This window comes from Lutjanus erythropterus, chromosome 20 (assembly GCF_056507025.1).
Source record: "Lutjanus erythropterus isolate fLutEry1 chromosome 20, fLutEry1.hap2, whole genome shotgun sequence".
In the NCBI taxonomy this organism is placed as follows: domain Eukaryota; kingdom Metazoa; phylum Chordata; class Actinopteri; order Lutjaniformes; family Lutjanidae; genus Lutjanus; species Lutjanus erythropterus.
Window position 1 is genome coordinate 1063682 of NC_139336.1, and position 18550 is coordinate 1082231.

An 18550-nucleotide genomic window follows, 5' to 3' on the forward strand; every position below is an offset into this window, starting at 1 on the left:
TGTTTGTGAATGCTGTCAATTACAGTTCTTAGAAAGACTGAAAGTCGGAACCGGCCAAAATCGGAATCGGTAGGTCAGACCCCTCAAAAATCGGAAATCGGAATTGGCTAAGAAAGTTGAAATCGGTGCAAGTCTACTCTTGGCATTTGAAATTGGACAAAATTTCTGGTCCAGCCAACTGCTTGAACATGCAAATGATACCTGAAAACCGAATGATTGACAGAAAAGCAGTTTCCAGGTTCAGTGCTAATGTCCTAATAAATGAGTCCAATTTAAAGATTATACAATCAATCATAGTTTGAAAACATTGTAAGAACACGTTTTAAAACCATTTCATTGTGAGTAATATTAATGAATATGCCTGTGCAGTATCACTGATATTTAAGTGTGAGTATTCATTATCTGAAAAGGGAGAAAATGGGAGAAATGTAACACAGTCAAGTGGGCTTAAAGGGAAATGTCAGTGAATTTATGGTTAAAAGACATAAAAGACTATTTTATGATACATGAAACAAAGCTATATGAAATATATCTATATATGGTTTACTAACAACAAAAATAATTAGTGATTCTCATTTACATCCACCCCAGACAGTGTGTTTTTTTTTTCTATCTTTTTTCCTTTGGCTTATGTTCCATTTAAGCCTACCAGGTATAAATGTTCATTTAAAAATAAATTAAGACAAATATACACATTTTTGTCTATTTAACAGCATAATACTATAAACTGCATTAATATATGTTGACTATATGTGCTTATCATCTATGATGTGCTTCATGCAACTAATGGTGCCCATATAGAGGTGTATTAAATGAGGCAAAAAAAACCCTTCAATATCTACTTTTCATTTTGTAATAATTTCCACAGATTTGTCTATTCATTTGCTTTTGTAATAAATTTGTTAAATTGTAAAGAGAATTTATGGACACCCTGTATTCTAACATGTCTTATTGAAAACACTAACCTCTTAAATTTTGATAAAAATGAGTACTTAATATATTCACTTACTGAAATATTGTCCACACTGAAAGAAATGTCAGAATGACTGTTACTGTCTGAGGCCAGCTAATGCTAGCCTTAGCAGTTGTTGCTACTTCCAAAGCACAGAGGCTCTCAACCCCTCCTCACTGAACGGCGCTAAATGCTGTATGGTGTCTTATTTATCAGGACATGTTATATGAGAATAAACTTTAGATGGATGACACTGTCCTGGAAATTGAGGTAAACAATACTTGATAGCATTTCAAGGAAAAAAATAAACATTACAAATGTATCTGTGATCTTTGTAATTATTTGTGGACCATGTATCTGGAGTAATCTTGAATCAGCTGAGAATGATGATTTTAATATCACTCTAGTGAAAATACATTATTTATCATACACAATATAGTATATTACTTGAAACTATTAGAACTTGAAACTTTGTTTTGACTTGACACTGACATCTAAGCCCTCTCTAACTGTCTGTTATTCCACAGATTTCCTCAATATACGTGGATTAATCCAATGTGGCAATTACTGTTGCTGCAGACAAGCATTATGGTATACAGTTAAAGACCTCTGACCACATTGACAGTAGCCAGCAGTGATAATATGCAATCAATCAAGCAAGAGGTGGACTCCAGTGGGTCCTACAGTGGAGAGGATGCCCTGGTCTTGGCTGTGGCCTTACAGGAGACTAACAGAGACCTGATAAGTCACAAAATCTCAGCAATTCCATTCAAGGCTAAAACTACCTGTCGCAGGAAAAGGGAGTTTATCCCAGAGGAGAAAAAAGACACCCTTTACTGGGAGAAGCGTCGCAAGAACAATGAGGCAGCCAAACGCTCCAGAGAGAAGCGGCGCATAAATGACATGGTTCTTGAGAACAAGCTGATGGCTCTCGGAGAGGAAAATGCCTCTCTTAAGGCTGAGCTTCTGTCATTGAAGCTCAAGTTTGGTCTGGTGAGCTCAACAGCGTATGCCCAAGAAGTCCAGAAGTTATCCAGCTCCACCTCTGTCAACCTCTACCAGGAGTTTGTGCCACCCAGTGCTGGTCAGGGTGCCAGCAGGGATTTGGAGTCTCTCCACCTGCGCAGCAGCTGCATATCAGTCATCAAGCATTCACCTCACATGCCCGAGACATGTATTGCAACTCAAGGTAGCTTCAGTATCTGCAGAACTGCAGAAGTCAAGCAAGAACCAGCAGAGAATGGAAGCTATGTGCAGGAGAGGAGCAGTCCCTATGAAATCTATAGAAACTACATGGCCAGCCCTTTGTCAGGAGTTTACCCCCAGCCTGCTCCATTCCTGCAAATCACCAGGTCATCCAGTAACTCCCCCAGGAGCTCAGATGATGGTGCTGTAAGCAAATCATCAGATGGTGAGGATGAGCAGCAGGTACCCAAAGGGTTGATGCCTTCTATAGCTGATCCAAGAAGTGTCATTGTCTCCACACACAAAGTGCCAGATGTCAGTTCTTCAGCTTTGCCACATAAACTGCGGATCAAAGCCAGAACCATCCAAATCAAAGTGGAGGCCATTGACCCAGAATACGAGTCTCCTGCAAAGTCCTTCTCTCCTGTTAGTGTCTCAGAGGGAGGATGCTACCAGACCCCTCAGGACTCTTCAGAGTACACCCAGTCCTCCCCATGCCCTTTGTCATTACAGGTCACTAACATGCAGGACTGGACCCACCGGCCTGAAAAGTGGCAAAAAAACAGCACAGAGACACTGCAGAATGGCTGCAAGAGTAGCAGGCTAACCCTAAGCCCTGTCTCAAACAAAACCGCTATGGATGTAAAAGAACCGTCCTATGCACACTCAGATGCTGAGGACTTGGATTTTAAACAGGGTCTTGCAGACCTGTCTGCAGAAGTGGCCTCTCTGAAAAGACTGATCAGAACACAGAAACAGTCTGTGATAGAGTCAACCAAAAGCACCACTGACCATCACGTGTCATTATCAAAAGGATGTTCCTTTAAATGACCTTTGTATGTTTTGCATTTCCACTGCATTTGATATTGCACTGTGTGGTTGATATTAGGGTTCAACAATGTCTCTGTTACTGTACATTTTTCAAATAAAGTGTGCTCAAATAAGAGCTGATGGAGCATGAACATAGCTAATATAGGCTGATTCCAAAATATTCAGGAAGAGCTGAATCACCTATACTATAAATGTTCACATGGTAAAATTAGTATAATGTAAAATACCACAGCACTAATTGTAACAGTACAACAACAGTCACATCATACTCACCACTCTGCACCTCATAGTTTCCCTACAAATAGTGTTTTCACATAAACTGTTTTCATTCACTTGTTAATTAGGGACGGAGCACTGACCTCAGTGCTAGGACCCCATTGAAACTGAAGGAATTATTCTTTGCTATTATTACTTGGAATGAATCACATTTTTGAGGGCTTAAACATACTCAAAAACTCACCAAATTTGGCACATCTGTCAGTCATGCTGAAAATTTATGTGTGATATGGTTTTCAGCAATGTTCCTCAGCAGCCCTAGCAACACGTTTCACTGACATGCACAAAAATTGATTCCCTCATGTATCATGCCCAGACACACAAAAAAGTCTCTTGGACCCATCCTCTGAACCCATTTTGAATTTCGTGGACAGTTAAGCATTTTTCACGTGTTGTATTTAAACAAACTCCTCCTACAGAATTACTTGTGTTGGCTTCAAAATCAGTCCAAACTACACCAAACTTTACATGTTTGAGAAGAGTCCCAGTCTGAACACATCTACATGACAATCAGGAGTCATAGTCGTAGCGCCACCTACTGGAGACAGGAAGTGACATCAAACTCCTTTCTGCGGTGTCCAAAGCTGGTGAAAATTCAAACCCTTGTCAACCAGTCAGCATCTGAAAGCCATCGCAGGCCCCGACTGGCACTGGGGTGTGAGGGCCCATCAGATGCTGCTTGCAGTTTTAATTCAGTTTGCTTCTACTTTGGCTTTTTTCAGCAGCTGTTAAATTACCATCAGTGAAACTTAACACACTTTTAATATGAATAATCTGAGCATGAAATGTTGAGTTTCACTGACAGTAGCTTGACCAGGGATTGAAAAAATGTCAGTGATTACTTGGTGATTGAAAGCAGTATTTCTGTTTAAAAAAAAACCCTTGGTGAAAGTAGCAGATTGGTTAGAATGACGTGACTCAGTAGTTAGTGTAAGTGCTGAGTATATGAGACTTAATCTATTCAGTATGACATTCAGTAAAATGTTCCTCCATTTTTAACAGGTAAACATGCACTGTCAGGTAATGAAAACAGGAGCAGGTCATAAAAACGGGGAGACTTTCATGTGATCAAATCTAGTGTAAAATCAGGAAAACTTTGAACTAAAGGCCTGCCTCCTCTGTAAACCTGTTTAAAATAAACACCTGGTTCTCATTGCAGTAGAAGTAGTCTTATAAAGGGTTTCTGGGCACAATTTGAGAATTTACAGTAAATCTATAATTGACAGATGACATTAATGTGTAGGACATTATGCATCAAACTTCATTTTTCTTTTACCAAATGATTTATACCTGCTGTCTCTGGGCTCTGTGCACCAGTATGCACCTACTGTAACTGAACACTGTTCTGCTTCAATGTTGTGGAACTGGAGGATGCCCCAGGTACTGTTATGTCCTGCAGCCACTATCATTACACATTCGGCTAGGGGGCAGTTTGGCAAATGTTGCCAAAGTTTGCAGTCTGGCCTTTCTTTGCCTTAAAACTGAAGTTGTTTATCTTTTAAATTAATGTTGTATGGTCGTTGTATCCATTTGAATGTTGGTGTTGTGACAGAATTGCAGTGGTTGAAGACACCCATACTTCTGAGGAATGTTAGTTGTGCTTTATGTTATGGGTTTGTAATTACTGAATAATTTCCTCTAAGAACTATGTCATTTGGTACCAGTTATGAGAAAATAATAAATAAATGTTCAATTCATACATTTCCAGCTACTTTATTAAACTGCTACTGTAGCTTAGAAGTTCTTTACCTGCTGTGTTCGGCACACAGCAGGTCACCTGAACATACAAAAAATATTGAATTTGTCTACAGACAACCACATCATTGAACATATATGGAGAATCATAAATGAAAAATGAGATTTTTTCTTTTGAGGACATCCCTATTTTCTCTAGAATTAATTCAACATTACATAGTTCTTTTCAGGAAACTTTCTAGGAACCTAGAAAATTACTAACCTGTAAAATACAGCATTTGTGTTCTCTCGTCCTGACTGACTGTTAAGCGTCATCATTTCAGTAATCAGTACTTTAGTCTTGAACATGTTGAAATCAATGACATTGTCACAGCATTCAGAAACAACTTCACAGAAACCAGGTGTTCTATCATTTGTGCTGTGGTTCAAAAAAGTTGCAGATTTTGGCTTTAACCTAAGTTTAGCATAACACTGAAATAGGCTCTGCTACATTCACTGGTTCACTGTTTGCCAAATAGCCATTGCTTTGCTTATGTTTTGTGTTGGATTTTGATTGATTATTTAAACCTCCCAGGCTGCTGGTTAAACTGAGAATATGTGTGACACTGGAAGAAGAACTGTGACCACCATCTGATGGAACTGACGAGTGTAAATGTATTTTAATTCTGAAAACATTCTGTTCTCAAATGTTTCCAAGTTATTAAAATTAACATTTGTATCACCAAAAAAGTCTCCAGAGATTCAGCATTGCACCTTTACAATTTCTTTAACTGCAGTATTAAGTGTTATGAAATCTGGAACTGTCAGGATCTTAATAAATGGCTCAGTAATTTCTCATAGCCATTTGGGGTGATTACAGTCTAACTCGCAGTCTAACTCTGTAGTCATGTAAAAATACATACTTCAGGCAGTTCCTTTCAACAGAATTGTGTCTGCATTAGTTGTCATGGATGATGATGATGACTGATGATAACTCATTTGCCCAGCAGCCTGAAGTCCAGCTACCTGTATTTGAATTTATCATTTATTGTAATGGTGAATTTTTATTTCCAATAAATGTCTTGTCCCTGAAACATGTATATTTCTTCTGTTTTTGTTTTTTTAGTAATGTAACATAATTTCTACAAAAATAAGTTTAAGTGCAAAACAACTACAGTTTAAGATAGTGTTGTGTTCTCAGTAAAAACACTGCTTTTCAGTCAGACTTACGAGCTAAAATTGTGTTTTGACACTGATACTAATATTGAAATGAATGTTTTCAAAAGTATAATGATTTTTGGTTGATTGACATTTTGCACTTAGGTCTTATGTCTTCAGGCAGCGAAGTCTCAAGTAAGTCAGATGTCATGGCAGATACTTTTACAAAGTAAAACCAAATATGAGTGGTTGGTGTCAGGGTGTTTCTGCAGCACACAGAACTGACATTGACAAGATACATTTCTTGTCTTTAGATCTATGAAAATTATGGAACTCAAAACAGAATATTGTGGTAATCACAAATCCATCGATTAGCATTCAAAATACACCCTCAACAAATACACAGAAGATTTTCCCCAACAACAAACATAATAGGAGGGATAAGCTAATTGAAGAGGTGTAGGCTGAAGCACATGCTTATTATGCCTACCCTTTTTACAGAAACAACTTTAACAAGGCGACTTCTTTATCTACATGGTTACATCATAAATAAAATTTTTAAAAAAGAAAAAGAAAACTAGAGAAAGAAACGAAAAAAACAAAGAACAGACAAAATCTCAGACATGTTCCAAAAGTAAATAAATAAAGTTCCATAACAGTAATACAAGTAAACACAACCAAAAGTTTCAGTATTTTCATTATTACTCTTCTTCATACCTGATTTATATATTTTTTATTAGTTTAGTTTTATACATATTTTTAAATGAGGAAAGTGAACTACATATTTTTAATTCATCCTCACAACTATTCCACAAATTAACACCTCTAAACAGAAACACATCTCTGCTTAATATATGTTCTTACCTTAGTTTTTTTGAAAAAACCTGTTCCCGTACCAACTCTCTGATTTCAAACAGCCTCTGAGTACTGCGGCAAAGTCAATTATTGTGTGCTTTGTACATTATCTGCGCTGTTTTAAATTCAACTAAATCATAAAATTTAAAGGGAATTTAAACTGACAAACAATAAGTTAGTTGATTCAAAGAAGTTTGATCGATTTATAAGTCTTATAGCTCTTTTTTGTCATTTAAAAATAGGCTGAGTGTTAGTTTTATATGTGTTACCCCATATCTCCACACAATAGGTCTTATATGGAAGTAACAGAGAACAATAAAATGTGTATAATGACTTCTTGTTAAGAACATCCTTTGTTTTATAAAGTATAGCAATGGTTTTTGACATTTTACTTTTCACATTATGTGGCTTCCAACAAAGTTCATCATCAATTATCACACCAAGAAATTTGTTCTCATTCACTCTTTCTATTTCAATGCAATTAATCTGGTCTTTTGTCTGGTACCAAAAATTATAAACTTTGTTTTGTTCAAATTCAGAGATAACTTATTAACGTCAAACCAGGTTTTCAGTATATTTAATTCATTTTCACCTGTAGTCAGAAACTGTTTTTACCAGAGCAGTAGAGAGTGGTGTCATCAGCAAATAAAACACATTTTAACAGTTTGGAAACACTGCAAATATCATTGATATATAATATGAATAATTTAGGGCCTAACACAGACCCTTGAGGAACCCCACAAGTGACCTTTAATTGATTTGATTTTACATTGTTTAATTGCACATACTGATATCTGTCATCCAGGTAACTTTTCATCCACCTGTATGCTAACCCTGGGAGGATAAAACAAACACAAAGACACAAAGAGCACAACAAAGACTGTTTGTTCTGAGGAAGCTAAACTCTTTTAATCTTGCTGCTGCTGTGTTTCTCTGAACCTGTGGCTGATTCTCTATCTAACAAAAATCTGAGGAATCCTGCATGAAACTCAAAATTTCTGCTGCTGTTTGAATCAAGAGACTTCAAACCAACTCAACAGTAAAAAATTGTGGACAAATGCTAGTATCTTTGGAGGTTTTCGCTCAGTTTAGGATCTATCCTGCTGAACTCTGGGCCTGGTAGGCCTCAGTGACCAACCGTGCCTCCTAAAGCCTCAAATAACATCACTGAGGAATATGTCACTATGGCTCAAGTGCGTGAATTGTTGGACCAACAAAAAGATTTCTACCTCAACCTTGCTTGATCAACAGGAAAAGCTTCAAAACTTGTGTGCAGATCATAGTTGACTCTTCAAACAAGAGGATTGATGATCTGTCAAAGCAGGTCTACGATTTCAAGGTGAGTCTAGAAATGACTCAGAAGGAATTTGATGATTTCAAAGTCTCATGTAAAACTTGGACCAAGAATTGTAGCGATACCAGGACTGATTTGGACACAGTTTGTAAAAGCTTGATCTCGATATCAGACAAAACAGAATATCTGGAGGGCCAGTCAAGACGCCATAATATTGTTGTGGATGGCATCGAAGAGTCTGGGAGAGAAAAGGTGTCTGAATCTGAACAAAACGTGAGAAAACTATTCAGTGAGAAACTACAATTGGATCATCTGAAAATAGAGTTGGGCTCATCAGGCTGGGAAGCCAATGTCATCATCAGGAAAACCTCGACCCATTATGGTAAAATTTCTGCGGATGAAGGACAAACTTGCTGTCTTGGAAAAGCTAAAAACTTGAAGGGCTCTGGCATCTTCATTAATGAGGACTTTCCTGAAGCTGTCTGGCAAAGAAGAAAAGAAATACTCCCTGCATTGAAAGCAGCTTGTGAGAGAGGTGATATTGCATATTTGAGATATGACAAACTTATTGTACATCCACCTGCTCAAAACCCATCTCAACAAGGGAAGGCCAATGCTCAGAGACTGGCTCATTAGTCTCCATCATTTGGCATATATACAGCATTTTGATTATTTAATCTTACTACGTTATATCGTCCCTCTCACATATTATGGTTCATAATACTTCTGATTTTGAAGGACAGACCTTTAAGCTTTTTGATCCTTTTACAATTGATTTTTATAATTTTGATGTTGACCCAGACCAACAATTTTTTCATCATTTGATGTTTCTAACCTTTGTAGTTATTATAACGAAACTCAGTTTAATGATTTATGCATGTCTTTACCTCCTGATATATTCTCTACATTTCATTTGAATATAAGAAGTCTTTCCAGTAATTATTCACACATTATTTATCTTCACTCAAACATGATTTTTCTGTTATTGCTTTATCAGAAACATGGCTTACAGAAGCATCTAAAAAGAATTTTAAATGACCTAAATACAATGTGGTTCACAATGTCAGGGAAAATAGATCTGGAGGTGGAGTGTCTCTGTTTATTCATTATGACTACGAATTTAGAATCAGGACTGATCTCTCTCTGAAATCTAATAAGGTTGAGGTGGAATCAGTATTTGTAAAGCTCTTTGGTGTTTCTGGTGGAAAGAATATTATTATTGGTGTTATTTATACTTTTTCCCTCTTATTCATAAGTCCACACGAGTATATGGAAATTCAGCAACTTTGATTGATAACATTTTAACTAACTCTCTGAGCAAAAAGATGAAATCTGGGGTTTTGTATTCAGATTTGTCAGATCATTTTCCCATATTTCACTATTCTTTAATCAAGGCTAATAGACCAAAATATTCCAGGAAAATAATGCACAAAAGAATAATGAGCAAGTTAAATATTTCTAAATTTAAGGATATGCTTGCCAGTATTTCATGGAATGATGTATATGAAGAAAATAATGCTGATTTTGCATATCAAACGTTTATGAAGGTTTTAAGCTTTAGTTTCAATGAATGTTTTCCAATTGACAGTTCTACCACGAAATACAGTCAAGACTTTAATAAGCCTTGGTTTACAGTTGATTTATTGAAGCTGTTGAGGAAAAACAATAAATTCTATAGAAAATATGCCATAAATCCTACTCCTCTCACCCATAGTGTTTATAAATTTTACAGAAATAAATATACTCATTCAATTAGATCTGCAAAAAAGAAATATTTCAGTGAAGAATTTAAGAGGTGTTCAAATGATATTAAAACCACATGGAAAATCATTAATCAGCTGTTGCAAAGAGAAAAGAGTACACCAGAGTTACCTCCAATCTTTCTGGATGGTGACAATTCTTTTAACAATCCATTTAATATAGCTCAACATTTGTTTTGTTAATATTGGTTATGAATTAGCAAATAAAATCACTCCTTGTCATGGTAACCCATTGGAATTCATCCCAAGTAATTTTTCTATTATCTCTTCTTTTAAGCCCCCTGATATCCATGAAATAAGTGACATAATTGATTCATTAAAACCATCATCAGCTGGTCATGATAATATTTCTGTATATCTTGTCAAACAGGAGAAACAGTTCATACTGCAGCCACTGGTTCATATCTTTTCATTGTCTTTGAAAACAGGCATTGTGCCTGAGGATTTAAAAATTGCAGAAGTTATACCTTTATTTAAAGCAGATGAACCATGTTGTTTTAACAACTATAGACCTATATCTATTTTGCCATGTTTTTCAAATATTTTAGAAAAAATTGTATATAAACAAATTATTTTTCATTTAGACTCAAATTCAATTCTTTACAAACATCAGTATGGTTTTTGAAAACTTCACTCCACTTATGTGGCTCTGCTTCACCTGATGGACAAAGTTCTTGTAGTACTTGTAGTACTTGTAGTATTTTCATTGATATTTCAAAAGCTTTTGATACAGTAAACCATCACATTTTATTAGCAAAATTGTATAAATATGGTTTTCAAGATGTTGCATTCAATTGGTTAACTAATTATGTCACTGACAGAAGTCAGTTTGTTTGTGTTAAAGGTTGCTATTCTAACAAAGCTAGATTACCCTGTGGGGTCCCCCAGGGGTCCATTCTGGGACCATTATTATTCCTCATCTATATAAATGATTTATCTTATGTTTCAAATTAGGGTTGTCACAAGAACCGATACTTCCGATACCAATTCGATACCAACACGAAAAAAATAGTTCGGTACTTGCTTTTTTCTGGTACTGTCAGAACCGAATACACTACTTCTCCCTCGGCGAGCCGTGTCGATTCTTGGCGGAACTGACGGGGGCATTATACGCATGTGAGCAGCACGGAGCAGTCAGTGGCGCTAAAGAATAAAACCTGCCGTCTTAGAAAAAAATAGCTTCAGCAAGTGAGAGTGGTACAACATGTCGGCTTGTCGACAAGACAGGTACTAAGAGTCGCGTGTGGAAATATTTTGCATTCGAGGCGGATGAATACGGAGCAGTGACTCAGAAGTTTTCAAACGAAAGGAGAAAGACAGGCACCCCGACTTGTTTAGAGAATTCAAAGTGAGTGAGTTTCCATTTACTATCACTGTTGTCACTGTCATGTTATACGTTAACCCGAATATGCCTGCTATGTTCCGTCATTTTGGCATGAAAGTCAGCTGAAGCGCAGCCATGCAGGCTTCGATTCTCTCCCTCAGTCGTTCCCTCGTGTAGATGACGTTTAACGTAATGTAACGATACGGTCTGCGTCATTATACGTAAAGTATCATGATGAGATACTGTCTGACAGTCTCTTATGTTATTTAAACTAAAAGTTTTTTTTCCTTTACAGTATCAGTGTGAGCCAGACCAGGAGAAGCAGGAGGAAAGTCACACACTAACACAGCCAAAAATCACTGAAGCTTTTTAAAGGCACAGAAAATATGACTTGAATTCAACTGAGGCAAAAAAGCTGAATAGGGCAGTAGCAGAGTTTCTGTGTTTGTGTTTTTTTTTTGTTGTTGTTGTTTTTTTTTAATCGTGGTATCGAATTGGCATCGAGAATCGTGAAAATTCACAGGTATTGATATCGACTACTGAAATTCTGGTATCGTGACAACCCTATTTCAAATATTCTTTGCCCAATAATGTTTGCTGATGACACAACTCTTGTTCTCTCTCATTCAAATTTTGATTCACTGATGAAGGATGCTAATGCTGGCTTAATCAACTATGCTACATGGTTCAGATTAAATAAATTATCTTTGAATATAAGAAAATCTAGCTTTATTATTTTAAGCGGCAAAAAAACATATTCTAAAAATTTATCCAAAATTACAATTGAGTCTGTTGAGATTTCTCAAGTTTCCAGTACAAAATTTTGGGCATTTTTGTTGATGAGAGTTTGAACTGGAGAGAACAAACTGACTGGGTTAGTAAAAAAAATCCATACATCTCTTGGTATAATAATGAGGATTAGTCATCTTCTTACCATAGACTGTCTTCTAACACTTTATTATAGTCTGATTTATCCCTATCTTTCATAATGTAATATAGTTTGGGCAAGTACTTTTCCAACTACTCTCTACAAAATTTTGGTCTTCCAGAAACAATTTGTTAGGATCGCAACCCGATCAGAATCGCACACCTCATCTGCCCCGTTATTTCAGAGACTTCAGATTCTCACCATTTATGATATTAATATATTTCAAATATGTGTTCTTATTTACAGAACATTTTTAATTGAAGGGAATATTCCTGAGCAGTTCACAACTTATTTTACAACAAATTCACAGTTGCATTTATATTTAACTTGTAAATCATCAGGTCTTCATCTTCCTAAATTCCTTACTTGTAGAGGTCAATTTTCAATAAGATTTAGGGGAACTAATCTACGGAATGAATTTTTCCACCTGGCAAAAACCTGTATCTCTATAAACTGTTACAAAAGATGCCTGAAAAAAACATTTAATTGCTGTTTTGTAATGGGTTTTCCTTATAGATTACTGTCCATGCTTAAATTTGTTTTATTCATTGTGAAGCTTTTTTACTATTGCTCAAGGGTCAACATAGTATAACTATTTTTCCATCACATACACATCATACACGTTAACATCATCATACATATCACGTACTCACATTTTTTGCTTTTAAATTGATTTTATAATTGTTGTTTTTTGTTGTTGCAATCAATCATATTTTGTCACTAGTAGTTTGCCATCACCTGTATTATGTTATGTACTCTTCTGTATTTTTCTGTATTTTGAGTTTTTAATTACTTTGTGAACATTTTACAAGGTGGAGGCTTCAAATAAGCCCTTTGGGTTGTCTTGCCTCTCCCTGCACTGTATTTCATTATTCTTTCCTTTTGTTACCTTTTATATGTGTTTTAATCATGCAAAAATAAACCAAACTAAACCCTCTTATACCATATTTCTCTAGTTTATTCATTAATATACTATGATCAATAGTGTCAAATGCCTTTTTTAAGTCTATAAAAACACCAACAGTGTATTCCTTGTTATCTATCACAGTAGATATCCCTTCCACAAGTTCCATCACTGCCATAGAGGTGGACCTTTTTGTTAAAAGCCATATTGGCTGTCACTTAAAAGATTGTATTTTTCAATAAATTTATCAAGTCTACGAGCAAATAATTTTTCTAAAATTTTTGAGAACTGCGGAAGTTGTGATATTGGTCTGTAACTGGTAAATTGATGTCTTTCTCCACTTTTATAGATAGGAATAACTTTTGCTGTTTTCATTTTTGAAGGAAAAATACCAGTTGGAAAAGACAGGTTACAGATGTATGTAAATGGTTGCACTATATATTATATAATACTTTTTACTAATAACATGTCAATATCAAAACAATCAGAGGACTTTTTATTCTTAAGTGTTTTCACAATATCAAGTATATCTCTATAATTTACAGCACTAATAAACATGGAGGAGGAGTTTTTAGTAATATGTTGATCTATTTCATTATTAGTTCCTGGCTCAGGAATTTCTTTTGCGAAGTTACAACCAACATGTACAAAAAATCATTAAATTCATTAGCTATTTCTTGAATTTTATCAATGATAATATCTTTATCTTTTGTAAAGTATTCTGGATACTCATTTTTTTAGAACCCTTTTTGATTATGCTATTTAATACTCTCCACATTTCTTGTGTATTGCTCCTGCCCTGTTCCAATAATGTATAATAATATTCTTTTTTACTTGTTCTTATAATATTTACTAATTTATTTTTATACGTCTTATACTTTATTTCAGCATCTTTTGTACTCTGTTTTATAAATCTCTTATATAAAATATTTTTCTTTTTACATGCATCTCCTATTCCCTTTGTGATCCATGGCTTATTTAAGCACTGGTGCTTCCTGCGAACTTTCATTAAAGGACAATGCTTCTCATATAACAGGTTTAAAGTTGACAGAAATGCATCATATGCATTATTAGGGTCTTCATTAACATAAACCTCACTCCAGTTTTGTTCCCCTAGATCCACCTTAAGGGCAGCAATGGTTCTTGGTGTCCTGTGTCTTATCATTTCAACTGTATAAGTCTTTTGTTTAGTTTTCGTCCCAAAATAATTTTGAAAAATTGCAAAAACAGGAAGATGATCACTAATATCATTTATGAGAAGTCCATTGTTATTGTACTTGGTTTTATAATTACAGGGGAAAGGCAGTTGCTATACATTGTGTGGATAAAGTCTGATGTTGTTTGGTGTCCATTTGGGTTTAACAAATCTATATTAAAATCACAACAAATTATTTGCACTTTTTTGTCATTTGAATTGCTAAACAAGGCAGCTAGTTTTTCATTGAATGTGTCATGGCATGATCCTGGTGTTCTATAAATACAACTTTTTTATATTATATTATCAGCTTTTTTAATAGGAATTTCAATGGTTAAACATTCCAATAAATTATCTATAGTATTTGACATACATTCAATCTGGCTGCATCTCAAAGCTCTATCCACATATAAAGCAACCCCCCCCCCCCCCCCCCCCCTTTTTTTAATTCACCCTGTTCATTGTAAATAATTCATATCCTTTCAATCCCATGTCACTGACTTTCTCCTTATCAAGCCACGTTTCTGATATTGCAATTATATTAAACCTATTAAGTTTACTCTAGTATTCTTTAATTTTAGAGAATTTTTTTATAAAGGCTTCTACTATTGAAATGTATAATTGATAATGCATTTTCCATTTTAATATTTATATTGAATTGGTCATCTGTGTAGTACTCACAAGTATTGTTGTTAATGTTGTTATTATAGAAGTAATTATCTGGGTCAAAATTACTTTCAGGGTCATACATCTTGTGCTCTGTATATTCAAAGGTTTTAAAGTTCAGTTTTTCAATGTGTGTACTGGATAACTGCCCATCTTGACAGTCATTTCCACAGAAATCTTCTTCTTCAAAGTCTCTGAATGGAAACATAATCCTCATCCAAATTTATCATTTGTTCATTTGTTGTTTTCACTATCCGTGGAAGTACTTCCCCACAGACATCAAAGAATTATTCACAATCCATTGTCCATAATATCCTGTCTTCACACATTTCTACAGGAACGAGCAGACAGCTGCAATCATTTCACTTTTTATTTATATTGCTCTAAATCTTTGAGTTCTCTTATCACAACTTTTGCTTCTTCGGGTGTACCATTCAGTCATATCATTACTTTGCAGTTTCTTGTCCACGTGGCTTGTATCTTATTTTGTTTTCTCAGGCTACGTGCAAAGAAGGAGCTGAGCCGAAAGGCAAAGCTCTCGATTTTCCGGTCAATCTACGTTCCTACCCTCACCTATGGTCATGAACTTTGGGTCATGACCGAAAGAACAAGATCTCGGATACAAGTGGCTGAAAGGAGTTTCCTTCGCAGGGTGGCGGGGCGCTCCCTTAGAGATAGGGTGAGGAGCTCTATCACCCGGGAGGAGCTCGGAGTAGAGCCACTGCTCCTTCACATCGAGAGGAGTCAGCTGAGGTGGCTCAGGCATCTGTATCAGATGCCTCCTGGGCGCCTCCCTGGGGAGGTGTTCCGAGCATGCCCCACTGGGAGGAGGCCCCGGGGAAGACCCAGGACACGCTGGAGTAACTATGTCGCTCGGCTGGCCTGGGAACGCCTGTTCATTTAAATACACACCAGTCCCCTTTAGTTTCTTTGCCTGTTTCAGCAGTTCAGTCTTGGTCTTACGGCTCACAAACCGAACAATGATTGCCAGCTTTGTTTTAATATCTTTCCTGGGGAGCGTATGGCAGGTTGCGATATGATGACTTTGAATACTCACATTCATGGTTGCGAGGAATTTTATAACTTGTTGCTCAAGCATTTGTAGCTCCTCTGCTGGGATATCCTCACCGTCTTTCTCTCCACCTGCCGTAGCTCTAGCATAGGTTCGGTGTGATGTCTCCAGTCCGTTTATGATTACATTGTCCATTCTTGTGTATTGTTCAAAGTCCTCGATTTGCCGTCCCAAGCTGTCTATTTTCTTGTCTTTCTCTTTTATCAGGTTTTTCAGTTGTCGTATCTCATCCATTAGGTCATGTAGCATACTTTGTCGTTTAGCTACTTTGCTAAGTTCATCCGACATGAAGTTAAGCGATTTCCTGATCTCCTCCAACTCCTCCTCAACACCAGAGTTTGCTTTCTTTGGTGGCATTTTAATGTTGGTTTAACATAAATAGCAAGATGAAATGAAATGTTACTTTTGTACATCAAAACATGTCTGAACAATATGAAAAAAAATCATTTTGTGATTATTTTGATAGATATTTGGACTGCGATGAGTCAAATTTTTAGGGGGAATGGTAACTGTTACATGTTTTCAATGAAAAATTATAATATGATTTGTAGGTGGAGAATCTCAGTAGCACCACAATACTCCATAATGCTGTGTTGGGACACATTTTATCTTGAAAAAACTGCAGGTCCTCAGTTTGGATTTTACATTTGGACATATCATGATTGTTATCTGGCTTCATAAGGCCTTGGAGGGTAATATTAATATGATACTTTTTTAAAATAATAAGAGTAATTAAATACTTTATTACTTGATTGACATACTTTGAATGAGATGATGATAATCCTAGAATTGTAATATTTGCCTATTGTCTCCCCCTATGCCAAGTTTTTCGTTTTTTTTTTTCCAGATAGCAGTCATGACCTGCCCTATTCTGGACTAGCTAGTATTAGTTTGGTTTTGCTTAGATTTAGGCACAAGGAATCAGCCAAGCAGACACAGAAGTCAAATACATACTGTTTGCAGATGATCTAGTACTAAAATATCACATATATAAAAATATCATAATATCATAAAATTATGATATTCCAAAAACCTAACCTTCAAAACCACAAATATACGTTTCTTCTAGATACCACTGCTCTAGAACATGCAAAAAACTAAACGTCCCAGGGCCTACACATCAACAGCATGATTTTTCTGCTCATAATTGGCAACAGTTCAAATGTTTTGTAGTTTTCTAAAACAAAGCTGTGAACAAGCTGAGAGACAAGGCAAGAAGGGCTTTATACACCAGCAACACAAATAAGTTGGACATCCCAATTTAAATCTGGCTCAAAACATTGTGCTGTGCTGTAAAATTCACTTCCGTTTATGGTTGTGAGGCCAACCAAGATTTTGCAAAATGGGACAAACACCACACTGGGACTGTGCATGTAGAATTCTATAAATCTATTCTTCTTGTCAAACAGAAACGTCTGAAAAATAATGTGTGCACAGCAGAATTAGGACAATTCCCTCTAACTATAAAGATTCAAAAGAAGTAATTTAAATGTTACAATCACATAAAAATGTGCTCCACACAGCAAAGCCCTCACCAACAGTTCTGGGACTGTGCTTAGAAACACAGCCCCCCAAAAGAAAGCCCCTCAGGCTGAACCAAATTATAACCAAAGAAAACTGGAATACTATTTGGCCCTTAACAGAGAATACTCAGTGGCAGATTACCTGGCCACTGTGACTGGTTCATAAGAAAATCCTGGACCCTGTTCAGACTGTGAGCAGAGGCTGCCACAGGCAGACCTGGCTCCCCAGAGAGGAAAGACACCCACTGCGAACAGAGAAGGTGGAGACCAGGGCTAGACCCACTGTACCAAAACATATCTGCACTTCAGTTGTGCACTAAATACATATTATATTCACTAGAACTTTAATCAGGCCTGAAAAGTTAAGTCTGAAAAGGCCCAAGCCCGACAAAGTTCTGTCTGAACCCAACCTGAACTTGTCCCTCATTAGCATATTTCAGTCTGAACCTGATTACAGCCTGACATTTTTCTTAACAAGCTTCCCTCTATGTGCCATACAGTAGGAGTTTTCAGTGACAGGGACCATACATGAGGGTTTGGGCACAAATCTCAAGCTCTAACGTATACTTGGTATATTTCCCTGAAGAACAAATCAGAATGGCATTTGAGTGATACAATAAATTAAACTAATCTGAACCACAGTTTGCATTAGACTGTATATCTGAACCAATATGGTTATAGTCTTTTTAAAGATTACACCTTGTCCACACCTGGCATTCATTCAGAGAAACTAGCTAGGCTAACTCAAGCTTCAAAATGTGTCCTTCAAAGCTAATAAAAGTCGATTGTGAAAATAGCTTATTCTAGATTGAATGAACTGACAGGTATTTATTTACTCTGCCCACTGCAACATGTAATAAACCAGCATGTTTATTGTGGAACAAATGCATTGCTGTGATGAAATAATAACATATGGAGTGGTGCCAAATGTCAAAACATGGCTTGTCCTCTGT

The 18550-nt window shown here is 36.2% G+C and overlaps 1 protein-coding gene across 1 annotated transcript; it reads left to right on the top strand.

The window, feature by feature from the left end:
- The first annotated feature begins 1140 nt into the window (after positions 1 to 1140).
- nfil3 (nuclear factor, interleukin 3 regulated) lies at positions 1141 to 3081 on the top strand. The gene has a single exon (XM_084746392.1). The coding sequence runs from the start codon at positions 1595 to 1597 to the stop codon at positions 2966 to 2968; it is 1374 nt and encodes a 457-aa protein (XP_084602518.1). The 5' UTR covers positions 1141 to 1594; the 3' UTR covers positions 2969 to 3081.
- The last annotated feature ends 15469 nt before the right edge of the window (positions 3082 to 18550 follow it).

Bases quoted from the DNA above. Each gene is read 5' to 3' on its own strand.
- nfil3 (XM_084746392.1), top strand. From the start codon at position 1,595: ATGCAATCAATCAAGCAAGAGGTGGACTCCAGTGGGTCCTACAGTGGA.